The following is a 19,128-nucleotide window of genomic DNA, read 5'->3' as shown; positions in this document are numbered from 1 at the left end:
AAGAAGGTCGGAGTCGAACCCAGGCCGCCGGCCTCGAGGGAAATAGCCCTTTACATGGTTCATAACCACTGGGCTACGCAGCAGCATGCACTGAAAACTAATAAAGTATAAAGTCGGGCTCAAAAGGTAAAGGGAACGCTTTGTTCAGGATTCATTTTAAATCAAAACATTGTGTTGTTAATTATAGAAACAACACAACAATGTTTATTATATGCAGACGACTTTATTCTTTCAGCTCGTCAGTTCAACATACATTTTTAATTTTGTATTGCATTTACTTTAAAAAAACTAACATTTTTACATGCGCACTGTGAACTAGCTAAAATGTAAAATCACTATATTTTAAATACATGAGATCTTTAGTATCTTCCGCCTAAATTTGTGATTCTGTATTGATTTGTTAAAAACATTTTATTGTAATTTAGCAGAAAAAAAGCAATCTATGTAAAGTCCATACCAAAACAAAAACATTTTAAATCCTCCATAAACGAGAAAATAAAATAAGAAAAACACACAGCATGTTTTGTGTATCATTCAGCTTCAGCTCTCTACTGATGAAGCTGCTATGTCATGTTTTGTTTCTACATGTAAACAAGAGTATCATCAGTGTAGAGCTCTACATCAACACTGACACCACCGTTTAAAAGGGTCAACAGTGAACCTGCAGAAAAATCAACACACTGAATCTTTACAAGTTTACTTTTCTGTGTGAGCTTTTTGTTCCTGGTTAATGTGTGTGCTTGTATTCATATCTTCTTGTACATTTTATTCTCTGCGGTGTGTGAAACTATAAAGAGAGCTTGTTACGAGAGACTGAGGGCCTGATTAATTAAGAAAGCATCATAGCCGCTAATAGCTCTAAATATTGCGCATCATTTGCTAAAGTATTATACAAAAAATAACATTTACTGTATATAATATAGGATTTGTTTTACACTGCTGCAAAATGTTGTTTGATCTTAATTGCATGTATTTAGTCATGATTGACATTTTTAAATTCATCTAAGCGATAAAGGAGATACATTTATGAGATTATGGTGGGATGGAAAATAGAGTAAAACATAGTCATCCAGCATGTGTGAAGTTTGTGGACGGACTCTTGTTCCTGAGGACGGTCAGCAGGAAGAGTCCACAGCAGTACACCAGACTCTTCACTGTCAGCACTGTGTAGAGCAGCAAGAGCAGCTTCACCTTGTATGGAGACGGGACAGAGGGATCCGCTGCAGGTGATGGAACAGAAAAAGAATAAAATCATCAACAACGTCAGTCCTCTGTTTTTCTTTCTTTTAACAGAATCACTAAATGAAGAACCTTCATTACCTGTATCTATCCGAGCCTCCACTGTTCCCCCCTCGTGCTGCACGTAGCAGCTGTATTCATAGCTGAACTTTGTCTGATAGATCTGTAAGACGGAGGCAGTACATCCAGACTCTCTGAGCTCCAGCTGCTGTCCGTCAGCAGAGGGCAGCTCCTCTAAACATCCGCTCTCCGTTTGTCGTGTCCAGGAGATTCTGACCACAGGAGGAAACATGGCTGAGGCCACACACAGCAGGGAGCTCTTCTCCTCCAGCCGGCCTCTGGAAGCTGCCGGGTACACGCTCACCACGGGCTTCACCACCTGCTCCTCGTCTTTGAAAGAGAAACAAGTAACACACACACACACACACACACACACACACACACACACACCCACAGAGTCAGCAGCATTAACGGCATTTAGTCTGATCCTAAACACATGACATGAACACACCTACATGAACTCTGAAACACATGAATGATATCAAATTAAATATGGTGAATGAAGATACATGAATTTGTTTTTTACAATAGCAGGTGTTCTCACAAATACATTTTAAAGTTTAAGAAGAAAAAAAACATTTAAGTGAAATTAAATCCATAAAAATAAAAACAAAGTAGGATTATAGCAGCAATAGAATATCATTTTAAACTTTGTTATATTTTGTATTTTTACATTAAATTATATTTTATCATGCAGTTTATAATTTCATTAAAATACATTTACAACTCTTATCTTTATCAGGGTTTGCATATAATTATGAATTACATATTAACCTTTAAGAAAACCATTTAATCATTTTGAATAAAAACTAAATATATTTAAATATATTTAAAACCATGTTGTTTTCTCTAATTAATACAGATAAATAAAATCCATACAACAGTTATTTCAGAGTGTTTGTTATTATTATTAAATATTCAGTGTTATGTTTTGAAATGTTAAATAAGGTCAAACTTGATTTACAAACTAAAGACAAAGGTTTCATAAATCCTCGAGAAGACATTTAAATAGACGTATGATAACGTGTGATATCAGACAACATATAGTTCAAATGATTGTCTCTGAAAAACAGTTTTTCATTCTGTATTAAATATATATAATGATATAAATGTGAATCATTTGAGCAAGTTTATTTGTAGATTCACACAGAGAAGAAGTCAACGTGTGATAACAAAGAGTGGGCTCTAGACCTGCTCTTTTTAAAGTGTCTTCAGATAACATTTGTTATAAATCAGAGCCATACAAAGAAAGATTGATGAGTTGATTCACACAGTTCAAAACAGAGCACTAACAACATGTTGAAGTTTGAGCCCAACAATCATTGGTTTGACTATTTGATCCTTTTTAAAGCGTTTCATTCAAACAAAGTCTTTTTCTTCTAATGTGGCTTTCTAAGTCGTTAAAGATCAGAAACTCTTTGGAGTCGCCTCGTCAGTTGCACTTCTTGTCCTTAAACCTTGTTAGTTATTTTTAATGAACCTCTTATTGAGCCTCCAACTCTTTAAAGTTTACATTTAATATGGCCTTGAACCCTGATTACATTTAAAATATCATTTAAATATCTGTTTGAAGACACCATCAAATCAAATATAATTATTGTGAGTTTTATTTTACAGGTTTTTATTTCAGGATTATTCAAATGTTCTTTACAACATATGAAACAGAATAACAGAATAACTTTAACCTTATTTAACTTTATTTATGTGTTGAGATTTGAACATCTTAGAGGTAACATCTTTTCATGTCTCAATAGCTGCACGCCTTTAAAAAAATCTCCTTTTATTATAAAACTTTAATATTTAACATCTCAAACAGGAAAAGGTAATTAAAGTCACATTTCAGACGACTGAAGGAAATCAAAGTTTATTCTTACCTGAAACAAAGAGTCTAGTTCCAGAGCCAAAGATCAACACTCCACAGTGAAAAGACGTGATACAAAAACCTGTCTGCTGGTGAACTACACAAATCATGAACCAGGATCAAACCTCAAACACATTTCTACTTCAGCGTCTCTTCCTCTTTTTCTTCCTCTCAGAATGTTTCTCCTTTAACGGTGATGTGTGTTGTTTCATTTGTTAAGTCCACAATGTTTGAACTGGAGCTGAAGGATGGATGAATGGACTGGTTTGAAGTGTGGTACAGACCTTCTTGGTCCCCTGAGGAGGAAATAAATGAATTCACTTTGTTGATCGAGCACTGGGGATGAACTGAGCTCTCTGTTCTTTTGCTAGTTTCATTGATGATCTCATGATGGAAAGCTGTGTTCTCACTTCACTTTGCCATCGAGCACACTGATATTAATACAGACTGTCCAGTGTTTATTCCCCACGTAGTACAAAATGTAGTTATTTGATCCAGCAGAGTTTTTTCTTATCTCACCACAGCAGAATATTGTTCATTTAGAGACGCTGTAATAGAGATGATGCTGGACCTATTTTTCAGCTCAGATCAGCAGAATTATGCTTGATTCCTCACATACTTTGGATATTTTCTGAAACACATCATTTTCTGAGACTCATCCTGGCTCAGAGAAACTTTAGCATGCTTGTTCAGTCAGTTTCCCAGGAAACGGCTGCCACACAGACAAAACAATAGAGCAGTGATGAAATGGCTCAAGTCAAAATCAAGTTCCAGGAAATATTCTGCTGCAATCTGTTGAATCACCAACAATTATGAAGACGGTCAATGTCATATCATATCTGCCAATGCTAATGGAGAGTTTCTAGAAGCAATGTGGGATATGACAAGTGGCCAGGTGAGCATTCAGAAAATCAACAAAGAGATCTAACTCCAGGAGAAATTAAAAAGTCTGAAAAGCAAGTCCAGCACCAACAGAGACTTGTCAGAGTTGTATCCACCCATTTCAGCTTGAGACTTCTAAGACCTTGATAAGTTTGTCTCCAGGAGCAGCTATACCAGAAGAGGAACACGATGATGTGCTGAAGGAGTTCATCCGTGATCAACTTCTTTCAAAAAGTATTTTCTTTAATCTATCAAAAGACATATACACAAAACAATGGCTTACACCACAGCATCAAACCAGAAAGTGATCCAGTTTAATGGGTTTATATTTCAGGTATTAATCAAATCACAGCTGCTTAGGTCACAAATTAGCATCTCTGAGCTGATGTGCTATTGTAGAAGAGTAAATGCTCTTGAACAATCAGACAGAGATGTATGGCTTGTGAATCGAGGATCTGTGTATTTCTCTTGGAGCAGTTCTTTTATAGCATCCCAATCATCCTTTTATGGACAATTACAACTGTAATTACTCAGTGTGCTATATAAAGAGCATTTCCTAGAAGTTTATTGGCCAGACAACTGGTCTCTTACCAGGAAAGGGTGGGTGGGTGTAGTGGATTAAACTATTTTAATATATAACTCGGGGCACCATCCTTGTTAATTAAGGAAACTAATATTACCTGTAGTAATTAATTAATCTATAAATCTGTCTCATATCATTAGGGTGAATTCTCAAGCAGTTATAACCATAAAATTACACAGACGAGGTACTGAAATTTATATGTGAAGTTTAATAAGGAAAAATGTTGAACAAAAGATGTATAAAGGAAGTAAATAAGCAAAGGATATAATTACGACAGTGGTACTGACGCGACAACGTAAATAATAACACTGTTATGTATTGTTTCTAAGTTGAAATGGTGAAGTTCTTATGTTAGAGTTGGAGTTAAAAGCCATATTGTTTGAGGGATTCAACTAAGTGGGATTTGAGGGAGAAAACAAAAGGAACTTAATAAATTTGATGAAAGTTGATTTGAGGCTTTGATTCGGATACGACAAGCTTGACTCAACACACTTCTCTCATAATCGTAACGCTTCCTTACTTATGCGTAGTGTTCAATTGAACTCCGCCGAATGGTACCAAGGGCTCCCCGTCGAGTTCTCTCGGATCAAGGATGCCGGTGGTCCATGATAACCGCCGTAGCAGGTCTGGTCGGAGTTGATGATGAGAGTGAGTGAAGAAAACACAGCGGTCCAACAGTCGTCCGTGGGTCCGTTTCGCAGCGGCTCAAAGAGTCTTAATTAACGTTCGTCAAGATTGAACGATCGTTGATCCTCACTTGACTTGAATGTGTCGTGTCCTTTTTTAATAAATCCTGAAAATAGGCAGGGTCAGCTTTTGCCTGTGACCGGACCAACAAATACATCAACATTTGAAACTCTAAATCTAACTGTCCTTTTTAAGTTCTAAGTGGTGTTTTAAAGCTTGTTTGTCTTTGTTGAGTTTTAGGTTCTCATTCACATATAAATATACATGATGTGATGTATAGTTTGACTTACAGTGTTCATATGTATATGTTTTATACAACGTTTATTTTGTATGCACTTGAAGAACAGTGTACATGTTGAGATCTTTGTTATTCATGACGTGACTTCCTGTTGTGATGCGTTATGTTTTGCGACCTATTTTACGTTAAGATGCGAGAGCGGGAGATTGGTTGTTGTGTTCCATGGCTGCTGACGAAATGCTGTTCCAGTTAGCTGTGAAGAAGGAATGAATAAAAGGTGACGTGATAACACTAAAGTGTGATTCTTGGTAACATGGCTGACGAAGCAGCCGACCCACCAGTTGAAGCAGTCAACCCAACAGTCTTTCTTCAGAGACTGGACCCAGGAGAGCAACAAATTGAGTACTGAAAGCTTTATTCATCTTTCTCAGAATCCAAAGCAGTGAGCCGCCTGCAGACGACTGACTAAGACAAAGAATATCACACAATATATACTTTTTGTGAGGATGGTATCTGCCTCCTTCACCATTAGATTCTTCTTCTTCATGAAATACAGGCTTCATATCTCTATCCATGTCCCACGTGAGCTTAGACAGCTCTAACTATGTCCCATAAGGGCCTTATAGCGCTAACTTAATTACCCCAAAAGCGAGCTCGTATGAAACTTGAGACCTCACTTTTTGACCATACAAGATATCATCTAAGCATTGACTTTTTTCACTCTATCCTCGATGAATTTCACTTTGTAGGCTCAGTTTGAATTCATGTACACATGTGCCCTTCTGCATTTCATCCTTAGTTGATTATGTTATGTTTATAATATGCAACCCTCACACTATTGTTATTTATTTATCTAATTTGCATAATATGTGTCTATTAGTTCATTATTATACTGAAATTCTATTCTGATTATTCATGACCACTTTGCATACATTTTGATTATAAGGACTATGAATACATGCCTACAGGTGGGACACTACAGAATAGTGAAAATAATATTCTGGAAGACGAATGATCAATACTTAAAAAAAAAGAAAAGATCGGCGCGTATCTGAGGTTGTAGAAAAAAAACCTTAGGATGCGTGCACCGGAAAAAGAGTGGTACTTAAGATGGAAACGAGGTCTGCAGTTCCTACGATTCCGAGCTTAAATTCAAAGAGTTTCGCAGCAGCAAAATTTGAAGAGGCAAAGTGGTTCGAAACAAAATTGACAGTCAAAAACAAGAGGACAGTTGTGCACAAGAGGCAGGAAGGGAAGGGAGAGTGATGGAAAAAAAAGTGGGAAAGAAAAAAAAAATAAAAAAATAAGGACAACACACACACACACACACACACACACACTCACAGATATGACCCCACCCAGAAACAAAATAGGCAGCTGGCCTAACACCTAGAATAATTTAGTTTGAGGCTTTTGTGTCGTTTTGATAACCTTTCTGATGACAAATGTACATTGTATCTTCATAATCTTCCTTCAGTTTATGTTTATGATCTTTAGTTTGTTCGTTTCTACGAAGATTCTTTCAGGTCTTGATAGAAAAACGTTGGGATATTATGTTTTCTACTGTTGCTATGGTGGTTGCTATATCAACAACGAACCGGAATTTACCTTTTTCACAGTTCAGCTGTTAAGTTCATTTTGTAACCTTGATCCACAGGGAGCTCGTTATTTTCTTTCAAAATAAAAGCAGGTATTCAAACAGAGAAGTTTTTTCTTGTCACTGTAACTTTGTTAAATGTTGCTAAGTTCTGTGCTCATGATGGATCAATGCTGGGTCTTTGTAACATAACAATGAGTAAGGTCTTTTACCTGCTCTCTTGTAAAGTGTCTCGAGATAACGTGTTAACATGAATTGGCGCTTTACAAATAAAGATTGGTTGATTGATTGAGAGAATAAAGTACCCTTAACTTAAGTTAAATAAAAAATAAAAGAATCAAAAAATGCTGTTGACTGAAAGATTATTGAGTATCAAACATGCATTAAAAATATGTGATTACTCTTTTTGTTATTCAGCAATTAATTGTGATTTTTGAAAAAGTATTGTTTGAAAGCCCTTATGTTTACTCTAATTATTAAATGTTGACAACTTACGTAATTGTTTTACAATCTCTTTATACATACACAGTATAAAAACTGAAGCAGTTTCTGATCCTGTTGTATCCAGTGATTTATCTTTTATGTTATAACTTCAGATATTATTCGTAGCTGTTCAGATGAGGTTAAGATGTGTCTTTGTAACTAGAAGGCTCGTAACTGAGAATGATTTTCTTTCTCCTCTGAGGTACGATGAAGTATTTTGGTTACAGCTAAAGTCACTTTGAATACACAAAGGTCATCTTGGGCTCAAATAGGGCTGATGAATATAGTTATGTTTTTAAATACATGAAAAGGGTAGGCATGTTTGAAGAGAATTGGACAGTGTTTTTCTTTGTGTCTTGTAAGATGTTGTGGTAAACATTTCAAAACACAATGGCAGCAAGCCCCTCAATCTTATATTTTTAATTTGTCATATGTTTCAGCTTACTCCCTGTCAAATGTCATACCTCTATCACTATTTATGGATTGATAGTATCTTTATATGTGCAGTGACATCATGTAGACTAAAGTCCCGAGTTGGATGTGGTCATTATCATTTTGAGATGGCCAAAGGTTTATGCCAACAGAAAATAATGCTGAAAAGAAGCAAAATACCTGCTGAGGGCTGGACCTGGCTCACAGCCTTTTTACATTCCCCTTACCCATCATGCATTGTATCCATCCTGTATTGCTCCTGGCCTTGGAGCCAGAGGAAGACATGTCATTTTGAAATTTGTCTAAAATATGTTTAAAAAGTTATGACTTCATTTTCTTGTATTTATTTATTTTGTCAATGTGTTTCTGCTCTTCTCTCTTTGTCCTCACAGTGTGGACTAACAATGACCTTACTGAAATATCTGATTGAGAAAAACAAAGAAATCAAATAAAGAATAAATCCAGACACCAGTAAAATAATCCCTCAGTTCATCCTGTGTGTGATGGAGGTGAATGACTCAGTGAGCTGTGGTTTACTGCTGTCTTCCTGTCACAAACATTATCTGACTTCTGCTCATCTGTTGGTTTTTGTTCAGCCTGCTCGGATCATTTCTCACTGTGGGGGTTAACGCTTTTCCAACAGGAGCAGTAGTATGTGGCTGAATGAGAGGAATTAACCTTCTGGATCTGCAGCTCAACGCCGTTCTGCTTGATCACAGCTGAGAAATCATCTTTCTGAGGATGATTGTAAGAATCTTTGTTCACTTTACCATTACTCTTATCAATCCACAGAATCCTTGTGAATGTTTCGTTGTCTTTTTTCTGGTACCAGAACACATAATCATTATAATCACACTGGTCTAAACGTTCACATCTGAAGGAGACGTTTTCTCCAACTCTCCTGGTCAGTGACAAACTGTCCTGTTTGAGCTCTGTTGTCATGGCAGCCAGCGCTATAGAGAAACAGACAGATGGAGGTTAGTGAGACAGTTCTTTTTTTCAGATCTGTCTCCAATTAATAAAACTTTTTTCACCTCCTCGATGAGGTAATGTTAAAACCAGATCAGTATAATCCCACAGTTTAGCTAAACTCATTACACAGAGACAGGGCTGGTTTATTACAGGTTGAGTTTGTTGGCTCCTGATTGGCTGGAAACACTCACCTGAGCTCACACAGCACAGAGCCACAGCAGGGAGGAGAAACATTTTGTTGTTTTCCTCTGGTGAACCTGACGAGAAGTGAGGACAAACCAGGACGAGCTGCGGGGTCAGACTGAGCCGGGCGGTTTCTAACAGGTCCTCAGAACTCCCATCAGCCCCTGCTGCTGACTGATGATTGACAGCTGGGCTGGAGCTGTTGTGTGGTTTTCTGCAGAGTCTGAGGTTTTGAAGGAGGGAGGAGGCGGAGCTAAGTATCAACAGACAGGATACAGTAACCATAGCCTGTTTCCTGTGTGTTAATAGACAGGTGTTAATGTGAACACACACTGATCTCATCACTGATATGGATGTATTTAAAACTCTTTATGTACCCAAGAAGGAACTCTTATCATGAAGAGTAGAACGTTTAAAGTTTGTGTTCAATCTTTAAATTAGAATCAGAAATACTTTGAGATTTGGTCCTTACAGTAGCTCTCACACACAACATAGCAGTAGAAATGTAGTGAAATAAACAGAATGAAATAATGAATCTAAATAAGAGATAAAACAATAAGAACAAGAAAGAGTGTTACAGTTATGTAACAAGCAGCATGTTATTAAAGAATAAGATTTGTATAAAGTGCAGATTATTCAATCATTTATCCATGTATTAAAGCACAGAGAGTATTTCTCAGTAGTTTCAGTATTGCACATTGTGGTAATGGACAGATTATTGACCGTTTAAGATTCAGAGTACTGCAAAGTTTAAATAAATAACAAATGATGAATAATGGAGGATCAATCATTCAATCAAACATTTATTTATCCTTGAAAGGACATTGAGGTTTCTCCTCACTCCCAATGCCATGAATGTGCTCGTGAGTCTGACCAGCACGTCGTGGAGGAGGTGGGAGACATTCTCCAAGAGGACATGCAGCTTAGACAGCATCTTGCTTTCTGACACCGCTCCGTCAGAGAGTCCAGCTCCATCCCCACAACGTCGCTGGCCTTGAGGATCATTTTGTTGAGTCTGTTGGAGTCCACTACCCTCAGCCTGCTGCCCCAGCACACAACGAAGAAAGGATAGCACTGGAAACCACAGACTCATAGAACATCCTCAGCATGGTCCTGCAGATGTTAAAGGACCTCAGCCTCCTCAGGAAGAAGAGTAGTCGGCCTCCATGTTCTTGGACCAGTCTCAGTTTATTGTCCAGATTTACTCCCAGTAATCCTCCACAGTGACCACACAGATCCACTACCAGGTCCTTCAATGTTTTCTTTCTTTTTCTGTAGGCCTAATAGAAGACTACGGTATATCAGCCATTAGCCATTATTATGAAAATGTGTTTCTTAATTTTCATTTCATAGGTTTAAATAATGTGTTTAATATTTATTCCTCTGAACTGTAAAATGTTTCTCTTTCTTGATTTATATCTGACAGCAGATTATCACAAACACTATCAGACTGCCGGTGAAAACTGAAACACAAAGTGTTCATGTCGACAAAAAACCCCACAGTATGATGTTGTTCATCATCATTTAAGATAACTGATATTTCTCCCAGTGAATGTTGACAACATGACTTCATTATCAAATATTAGAATAAAGGCAGAAATCTGTTATAGGCCGCTGAGGCTCAAACTTTGACCTTTGAACTACCCTTTAATAATTGTGCTTTACAAATAAAGTTTGATTGATTGATTAAAGTTTGGCAATGAATAAAAAAAGAGATCAAGTGAACCCAAATGGTTGTTACATTGAGTAAAGTTGCAGAGGTGGTGATTCTAATAAAAATTAAATGATACATATATTCATTGCTTGATACCATGGCAACACAAATAAAAGTCCTAGACCTGATATTGAATAGTTTCTTGTTTTTAATCTAAATTGCAGTCAAAGTCCTGCACATTGTCTACAACAAAAAAAGTAGCAGGTATACACACCGGCTGAGTCGTATCTATAAAGCTCTTCTTGGTTTAGTTCCTTCTTATTTATGTCCATACCTTCAAAGAACAAGGAGACACTATGCCTTGTGTTCCTGTCAGGTTTTTAAACTGTCTGTTCCCAGTGGTGATTAGTCTGTTGGGGCCCCAGGCAGAAATTCATTGGGGGCCCCTCCAACCACCATTATGTCTGCCAGTGTTCAGACACTCTTCCTCTTTCTTTTTTCACTCCCAGACAGATCACTCCTCATCATTTTCCTTTAGTGGTTTAATTGTAATGAAGGAATACTACATGAGAGGCTAAGCAGGGCAACGAGAGTGACTGCTGTCAAATGGGGCCCTATTAGGGAGGTTTCCTACTGTCATTGCAATATTTGCACATTTTCAGTTACTGCTGTGGTTTTAAGTTTCTCTGCCTTGGGGGGCCCTTTCTGGCCTGGGGCCCCAAGCAGTTGCCTGTTGACAAGCAGCGCCTCTGTCTGTTCCTCGTGTCCGCGCTGACCTCGGGAAAAGAGCGTTTGGTTTTGCTGATCCCTCTGCAGGGATCTTTCTCCAGAATGACTTCTAACTAGAAGATCTCATTTCACTTGAAGCCTTTGGTGTTACGTGCCGTAGTGTTTGTGTTTTCTCTCTCTCCTGTGTGTGCTCCCCAGGTGTTGCTCCTCAGCCTCAGAGTGCCCAGCCACACCTTTGGCTAATTACTAATCAGGAGCAAAACTATAAAGAGCACGAGAGAGGAGACTGCCAGGGGCCAGTGGGTCATTCATCTACCTGTGTGCTTGTCTTTGACGTAGAGAAAACCTGTGATTCTTCTGTGGAAGGAGTGTTTTGATTGAGGCCTTATTCTTAGTATTGTTTGTTAGTTTTCTGACGTTTGTTTAAGATTGATTGTCTTCTCCATTGTTTGGTGTTTTATAGAAGAAGCTTGTTTTGTGTTGCACCTTCATTGTTTGTTAATAAATCCTTTTAAACTTAACTCATATTTAGTTCCTATTTCTTTTCCCTGGGTTTTAATTTATTGTCACTCCCCTCATCCTCTAGTCATCTTGGGGAACGTAGAAGACAGAAAACGTTTGACCGTTGGACAGTGTTTTTTTTTTTTTATAGAAATCTGTGATCACAACTTCTGCACTTTATCTGTAAACTGATTAGCACATTGTAGTTGTTGTCTGCTCTTAACTTATTGTTTGTGAACTGTTTATTAATCATGTCATGTTTCTTATGACGTGAGCTGCTGCCCTCTTGGCCAGGCCACCTTTCATCAAAGAGATCTTGATCTCAGTGGGTTCATTACATACAATCAAATAAAAACATGTGAGAAGATAACGGGAAAGCTTTGGTTCAGGATTTTTTCTCATTAAAAAAAAATTCTACTTGTTTTAATTATTTTTTAGAAAAATCACACAACAATGTCCAGTCTATGCAGATGTTTTTATTCTTTAGAGATGAAATCTAAACATTTAAAAACATTATTACAAATGCATAATGATCTTTGCATTTAACAGGCTTTACATTATAATAAGACTCTATCTAATATGTGACTTCAGCAGCCTTGGATTAATGAAAATAGTCACAGCTGTAAAAAGGAAAGCAGAACGCAAATGGAACAAATCTGGCCTACAAATACAAAACAATATCATGACAGACTTTTTAACACAATACAACAGAATGGTTAAGAATGAAACACAATACTTTTCTGAACTACTCTCCTGCAATCAACACAATCCAAGAATTTTATGCAAGACAATCAACCAACTAGTAAATCCAGATCCTCCAAGTGCTTCAGTTTACAGCAACGCAGACTGTGAATTTTTTTGATCTTATTTTACTGATAAAGTGATGTCAATCAGAGCCTCAATTACCCCAAATGTTAGCTGCTCTGACTCCCTTCACCCTCAAGATAGAGTTACAGTTTTATCCATTTACTTTAGCTAAACTTTTACAAATAGTATCACATACAAGAGTGTCTTCCAACCAGTGGTGTAGTGGTGCCTAAAGAAGTGGGTATACTCTTTTTACCCACAATGTTTTTATTAAGTGTCCGTCCAGCAGAGGATAAACAGCCTCTGTTATAAACAATGACATGTAAGACTATTCTCACAGATTAAGTTAGCACGTACTTGCAAATCAGAGACAGAGTAGGAGGGTGATCTCTTCACCATCTTAAGAACAAAATGCAGCATACTACTGAATATAGTCAGTCAATCAATGGTGTGAATCAGAGGAGATTTAGGGGCATACTCCGTATACCCTGCACTACACCAGTGCTTCCAACCCTCTTGATGTGATACCAACCAAGTTTTTACTCAAAGGAATGGACTCTGTCGGGCCCTGGCTGCTTTCAATTTTTAACAGTTCTCTGTCCAAGGGTTTGGGTCCCTGACTATTTTAAAACTGCCTGAGTACATCCACTGCTGAAAAAATTTGGACTAGACCCCCTCCCTGCCTCACAACTACAGGCCAATTTCCAAATTGCCTTTTATTTCCAAGATTTTAGAAAAGATTGTGTCAAAACAATTTCTGGATGTGCTGGAAAATAATTGCATTTTTGAAAAACTTCATCAGTTTTCAGGAAGTTTCACAACACTGAGACTGCCTTGCTTAAGGTAACAAATGTATTTTTAATTGCCGCTGATCAAGGTATGTGCTCAGTCCTGGTACTCTTGGACCTTAGTACAGACACAATTGATCACAACATCCTGTTAAACAGACTAAAGCACTGGGTCGGGGTTTCTGGTACAGCATTAGACTGGTTTAAATTGTATCTGTACAATAGAAGGTGCTGTGTGTCTGTTAATCACTTTGCCTCGGCCTTCTCTAATTTGAAATATGGTGTGCCGCAGGGGTCGGTCTCGGGGGCCATTTTATTTTGCCTATACATGCTCCCCTTAGGGCATATCATAAATCAACACAGTGTGTTATTTCATTTTTATGCTGATGATACACAGTTGTACCTGCCCATTAAATCTCTAGACCAAGTTATATCGAGTTCTGTTAAAAACTGCCTGTCTGAGATTAAGAGCTGGATGTCAAGTAACTTTCTGCAAGACTGAGATCAATTTAATTGGACCACAGCACCTGACTAAGCAAATACTGCCATCTGCTGGTCCCCTAGTAAACCAGATCAACCCTGCTGCCAAAAATCTGGATTTCTGGTTTGACAGCAACTTACATTTTGAGCAGCACACAACAAAGCTTGTACAGTCTTGTTTTTATCAGCTCAGAAATATCTCAAAAATTAGATCAATTTTAACTGTTAAAGACACAGAGACGATTTTACATGCTTTTATCTCATCAAGTCTTGACTGCTGTGACAGCCTTTTTACTTGTCTGAACCAAATATCTATAGATCGACTCCAGTTGGTACAGAACTCAGCTGCCAGGCTTTTAACCAGAACCAGAAAGCATAACCACATCACTCCTGTTTTAGCATCTTGGAGATCAGGTCAGCCGACTCAGTCATCTGTAAACAAACTTTTACTGGCGAGCCTTTCCTGATTTTAATTGATTTTAAATTGTTACTTAATTTCCCCTTTTAAAATTCCTTTAAAAGAATGTGTTTTACAGTTCCTTTAAATTGATTTTATATCTTAAAGTGATTATTTCTTAATCTTTGCCTTGTTTATTATTATATGACCTGCCTGTTCTTACATTTGTTTTTGCTGTCCTTGTAAAGCACTTTGTAACATGTTTATGAAAAGTGCTCTATAAATAAAGATTATTACTATTATTATATATTAGTCACTACAAAGTGTTATGACCAGCTCGTCTAGGCCGTAACAGTCAAGGGAGAACCACACAGTAAACTTGCTTTTTAAGTTATATTTCATTCAACAACAAACCAAAAACAATGGCAGAAGGTTGTCTGTCTTTGCTGTCCAGAGGGAAAGAGAGCAAGAAAGCTGAGGAAGCCTGGCTTATATGTCCTCCCACCAGTGGTGTAAGGTAGTCACGACGGGCCCTAGTACACACACACACACACACACACACACACACACACACACATACACACACACACACACACACACACACACACACACACACACACACACACACACACACACAAACACACATACACACACACACACACACACACACACACACACACACACACACACACACACACACACACACAAACACACATACACACACACACACACACACACACATACATACACACACACACATACACACACACACACACACACACACACACACACACACACACACGCAAACACACACACACACACACACACACACACACACACACACACACACACACACTATTAGGCTATATATCGAGCAACAATGTGTTAGATTGTAACAAAATGTATGTATAACTCTTCTTGAAATGTATATCTAGCCTAATGTTATGATTATTTAGGGCCAGCGTTACAGCTTCTATCCTCTTAATGTTACCTGCTGCATGGCTGTTGAAGCGCAGGCTGAACTGCTGCATTACTGTGAGGAAGGGGCAGGGGGTCAACTGTGGGCTGCTGACTGATTTTGAAACCAAAATAGTCTATTTTAGGGAGCTTTGCTACCCTCTCTTCTTGTTCCTTTCTCTCTTGTCATTTTTGACTTGAAATTAATTAAATTAATATTGATATTTTGTTTTCTATGTTTGTTCTATTTTTTTTATAACTTGTGAGCTATAGGACACTCCTGAATTTCCCCCAGGAGATGAATAAAGTATTTATCTATCTTGAAAGGCATTTTGAATCGCTCAGTCGGCTCAGAGAGGTGCACTGTGCTCGCCACCAGATTTTGGCCGTAACAAGCTACATGACATGATCATATTATTACCCAGCAACAGTGTTGGGAGTAACGCGTTACAAAAGTAACGCAATTACAGTAATGTATTACTTTTTGCTGTAACGCAGTAATATAACGCATTACTAATACAATTTCTGTAATATTATACCCGTTACAAATAACGCACGTTACAATGCATTTTAACCTGAGATGTGTTGTTTTTTAAGAATTCACCAACACCGCCACTCTGCAAGATATTCCGCCGACAGAGAAGAATACAGCGAATAAGAGTACTTCCTGTTCCTGTCGCTAATATCGCTGTAAAATAAAAAGAAGAAGAAGAAGAAGAAGAAGGAATTCGCTAAGATGACAGAGACAGATTCAACATTTGCAAGATGGACATACTCACATTATTTTCAGTTCCTGCGAGAAAAGGACAAGAACATTATTGTCAAGTGTAATCTGTGTGCGAGTGCGACACGGAGGGAACTTTCTACATCCAAAAACAGCACCAGCAACTTGAAGAAACACCTGGACCGGTGCCACGCTAACACCAAGTTGACAGAGGACAGGAGAAGAGAAAGAGAGCAGAGGACGAAAGTGCGGGAAAGTGTCAGACAAAGCAGCAGAAATTAAGTTTCTCTCGGTCTGCCGTGCTACTTGAACCAAGAGAAGTGAGGAGACTGGTGGCAGAGTATGTGGTGGAGGATATGCAGCCTCTGTCAACAGTGGAATCGCAGCTTTTAAAAAGCTTGTCGGCAAAATCCCCACCAACGCCAGCAATGACAAGGTAAGCTAACGTTGTCATAGAGAGTGGTTCATATACAGCATAGCATAGGTCACTGGGTCATGCGGCTATCTACCGTGTTATTATTACAAACAGCAACCTAAACAGCGACATAACGCTAATGTATATACCGGTAGGGCTTAAAGTATTCTGGCACCGTGCCGGCGTATGGCTGAGACTGAGGCTCATACAGATCAGATTCCTGCTCTTAAATGTGCGGTGTAGAAGTTTTTGGTTTAGAAGTGATTTTTGTAGAGACATTCACAGTAGAAATGCCGCTAGCTGGCAGCTAAAAACACAGCAGAGCTGACCGGAGAAACATAATATGACAGAGAGCTGTACCTGTGTGAGCTGACCAATCATAGCAGACTGGGCTTATCGGGAGGGGGGCCTTAAGGAGGACTGGAGATATTCAAAGTGTTTCGGGCAGAGGGTGAATGTCTCAGCCGCTTTTTAGTCAAACACATAAGTTGTAATTATAGTGTTGCAGTATTGTTCACAGTTGTGTTGAAAGCTATTGCACTGTTACTGTTTACATATTATGTATGTATTAAGTATTTTCACATATAGTATTTGAAAATAAATCGTGCAAAGCACATGCTGTTGTTGAAGAGAAGTGAATCTGTGCACTTCAGGCTCAGGATTTTTTTTTTTTACTTTAACCCCTCTACCAGTATCCATATATAATTAACCCATTTAAACACAGCATGAGTTTAACATCGAGCTATCTTCTTCTTTTTTCAGCATGTACTGCCAGACAGAAAAACATTTGCCAAAGATTTGGATAAGGCATATGCTGTCATGGAAAAGGAGCTGAAGAAAACATTGGATGCCCAGCAGTATGTATCAACAACAGCAGACATATGGAGTGCCAACAACAAAAGTTTCATGGGGGTGACTGTGCACTGGATCGATGCAGATGCCTTGACACGAAAGAAGGCTGCGATAGCTTGTAAAAGATTTAGGGGTCGACACACATACGACGCAATTACAACAGAGCTAGAGGACATTTTTTCTCAATATGGACCGACCAACGATAAAGTGACTGCATGTGTGACGGACAATGGGAGTAACTTTGTGAAGGCGTTCAAGGAGCATCAGCAGCAGCAAGTGGAGTCTGAGGAGGAGGAGGAGGTGGAGGGTGATGGCGAGGTGGAGTTCACAGACCTTCACAGTGTGCTCACTGCCGATGATGATACTCAGCATGGGCTATGTGTACTGCCTCCCCACCATAGATGCACAGCCCATACACTTAATCTAATTGCGAACAATGAGGTTGTTAATTGGCTGGTATCTAATCCAGAATCTAGGGCTGTGTATCGTAGTGCTACAGCCAAATGTTCAGCGCTGTGGACAAAGGCCAGATGCTCCACAGTTGCATCAGAGTGAAGCCTGGAAGTAGTGATGTGAAAAGCAGTTCTTTTCAGTGTACTGAATCAGTAGAATCAGTTCAGTAAAATGATTCGTTCAAAAGATTAATTCACCGAATCGTTCAGTACTTCTCCGCAGCTCTGCCTGTGAATCAGAATTTAATATCTTTAATCTTTAATATTTTAATCGTTCATTGAACGAACTGAACGAGAGCTCCGCCTCCGAGTCACTCTCTTCCTCTCAGTTCGTTCAGTGAACGAAACACTGACTGAACGTGAACGAGCGAGACTGCGAGTCACCAGCCTCAGTCACACACACACTGTACTGACTGAAACACGATCGTTAGTGGATGTTAAAACAGCTGAGTGAAATTAAGTTGGATAGAAAAGCCTTTTGCAAACTGACAGCAGATATAAAAAGCACATACATTTTCGCGACACCTAAATGTTAAATAATATATTTGCTACTTCCTCAATTTTGGAGACATGAGAGGGAGAAGTAGGGGCGAGCTTTAGTGACACAGAGCTCCTGACCGACTCCGTCCTGTTGCTTCAGTCAGTACGTATCACATGAAAGGGAGAGGGAGGGCGGGCTTTGAGCGACTCTTATGGTCTGGAGAGAGAGACACGAGACGGGAGAGAGGAGAGCGCAACTGAAGTTGAGAAATGAACGACTCTTTTCAGTAAGTGATTCAGTTCAGTTCGTTCACCCAGATGATTCGTTCGTTTTGAACGAATCGTTCACAAACTACACATCACTACCTGGAAGAGGTCAGTGATAGAAAGTTGATTGTCCCCACAGTAACACGGTGGAACTCATTCTATAACGTCTATGCTCGGATCATAGAAATGCCCCTCACTGACATCAATAGCCTCTGCACACAGCTTCAGATTAAATGTATGAACGACAGGGAATACCAGTTTCTCAAGGAATGTTGTGCCATTATGAAGCCTTTCACAGTCGCACTGGACATCCTACAGGGTGAGGACACTTGTTTTTATGGAACGCTTCAACCAACGCTAGAAGTTCTGATGGCCAAAACCTTAGTAATGAAAAATGGCCTATCACAA

General features: G+C 38.7%; 1 protein-coding gene across 1 annotated transcript; it reads right to left on the bottom strand.

Annotated features, from left to right (window-relative positions):
• Window positions 1-253: 253 nt before the first annotated feature.
• LOC132978510 (immunoglobulin lambda-1 light chain-like) lies at window positions 254-9,509 on the bottom strand. The gene is made up of 6 exons (XM_061043715.1): window positions 9,226-9,509; window positions 8,680-9,015; window positions 3,174-3,275; window positions 1,312-1,629; window positions 1,102-1,220; window positions 254-1,033 (listed from the first exon to the last, which is right to left on the bottom strand). The coding sequence occupies exons 1-6, from the start codon at window positions 9,500-9,502 to the stop codon at window positions 1,025-1,027; spliced, it is 1,161 nt and encodes a 386-aa protein (XP_060899698.1). The 5' UTR covers window positions 9,503-9,509; the 3' UTR covers window positions 254-1,024.
• Between the last annotated feature and the right edge of the window lie 9,619 nt (window positions 9,510-19,128).

Source organism: Labrus mixtus, chromosome 8, assembly GCF_963584025.1.
Source record: "Labrus mixtus chromosome 8, fLabMix1.1, whole genome shotgun sequence".
NCBI classification, from domain to species: Eukaryota; Metazoa; Chordata; class Actinopteri; order Labriformes; family Labridae; genus Labrus; species Labrus mixtus.
The sequence above is the reverse complement of the archived record's forward strand: the minus strand, read 5'-3'. Positions and strand labels throughout refer to the sequence as shown.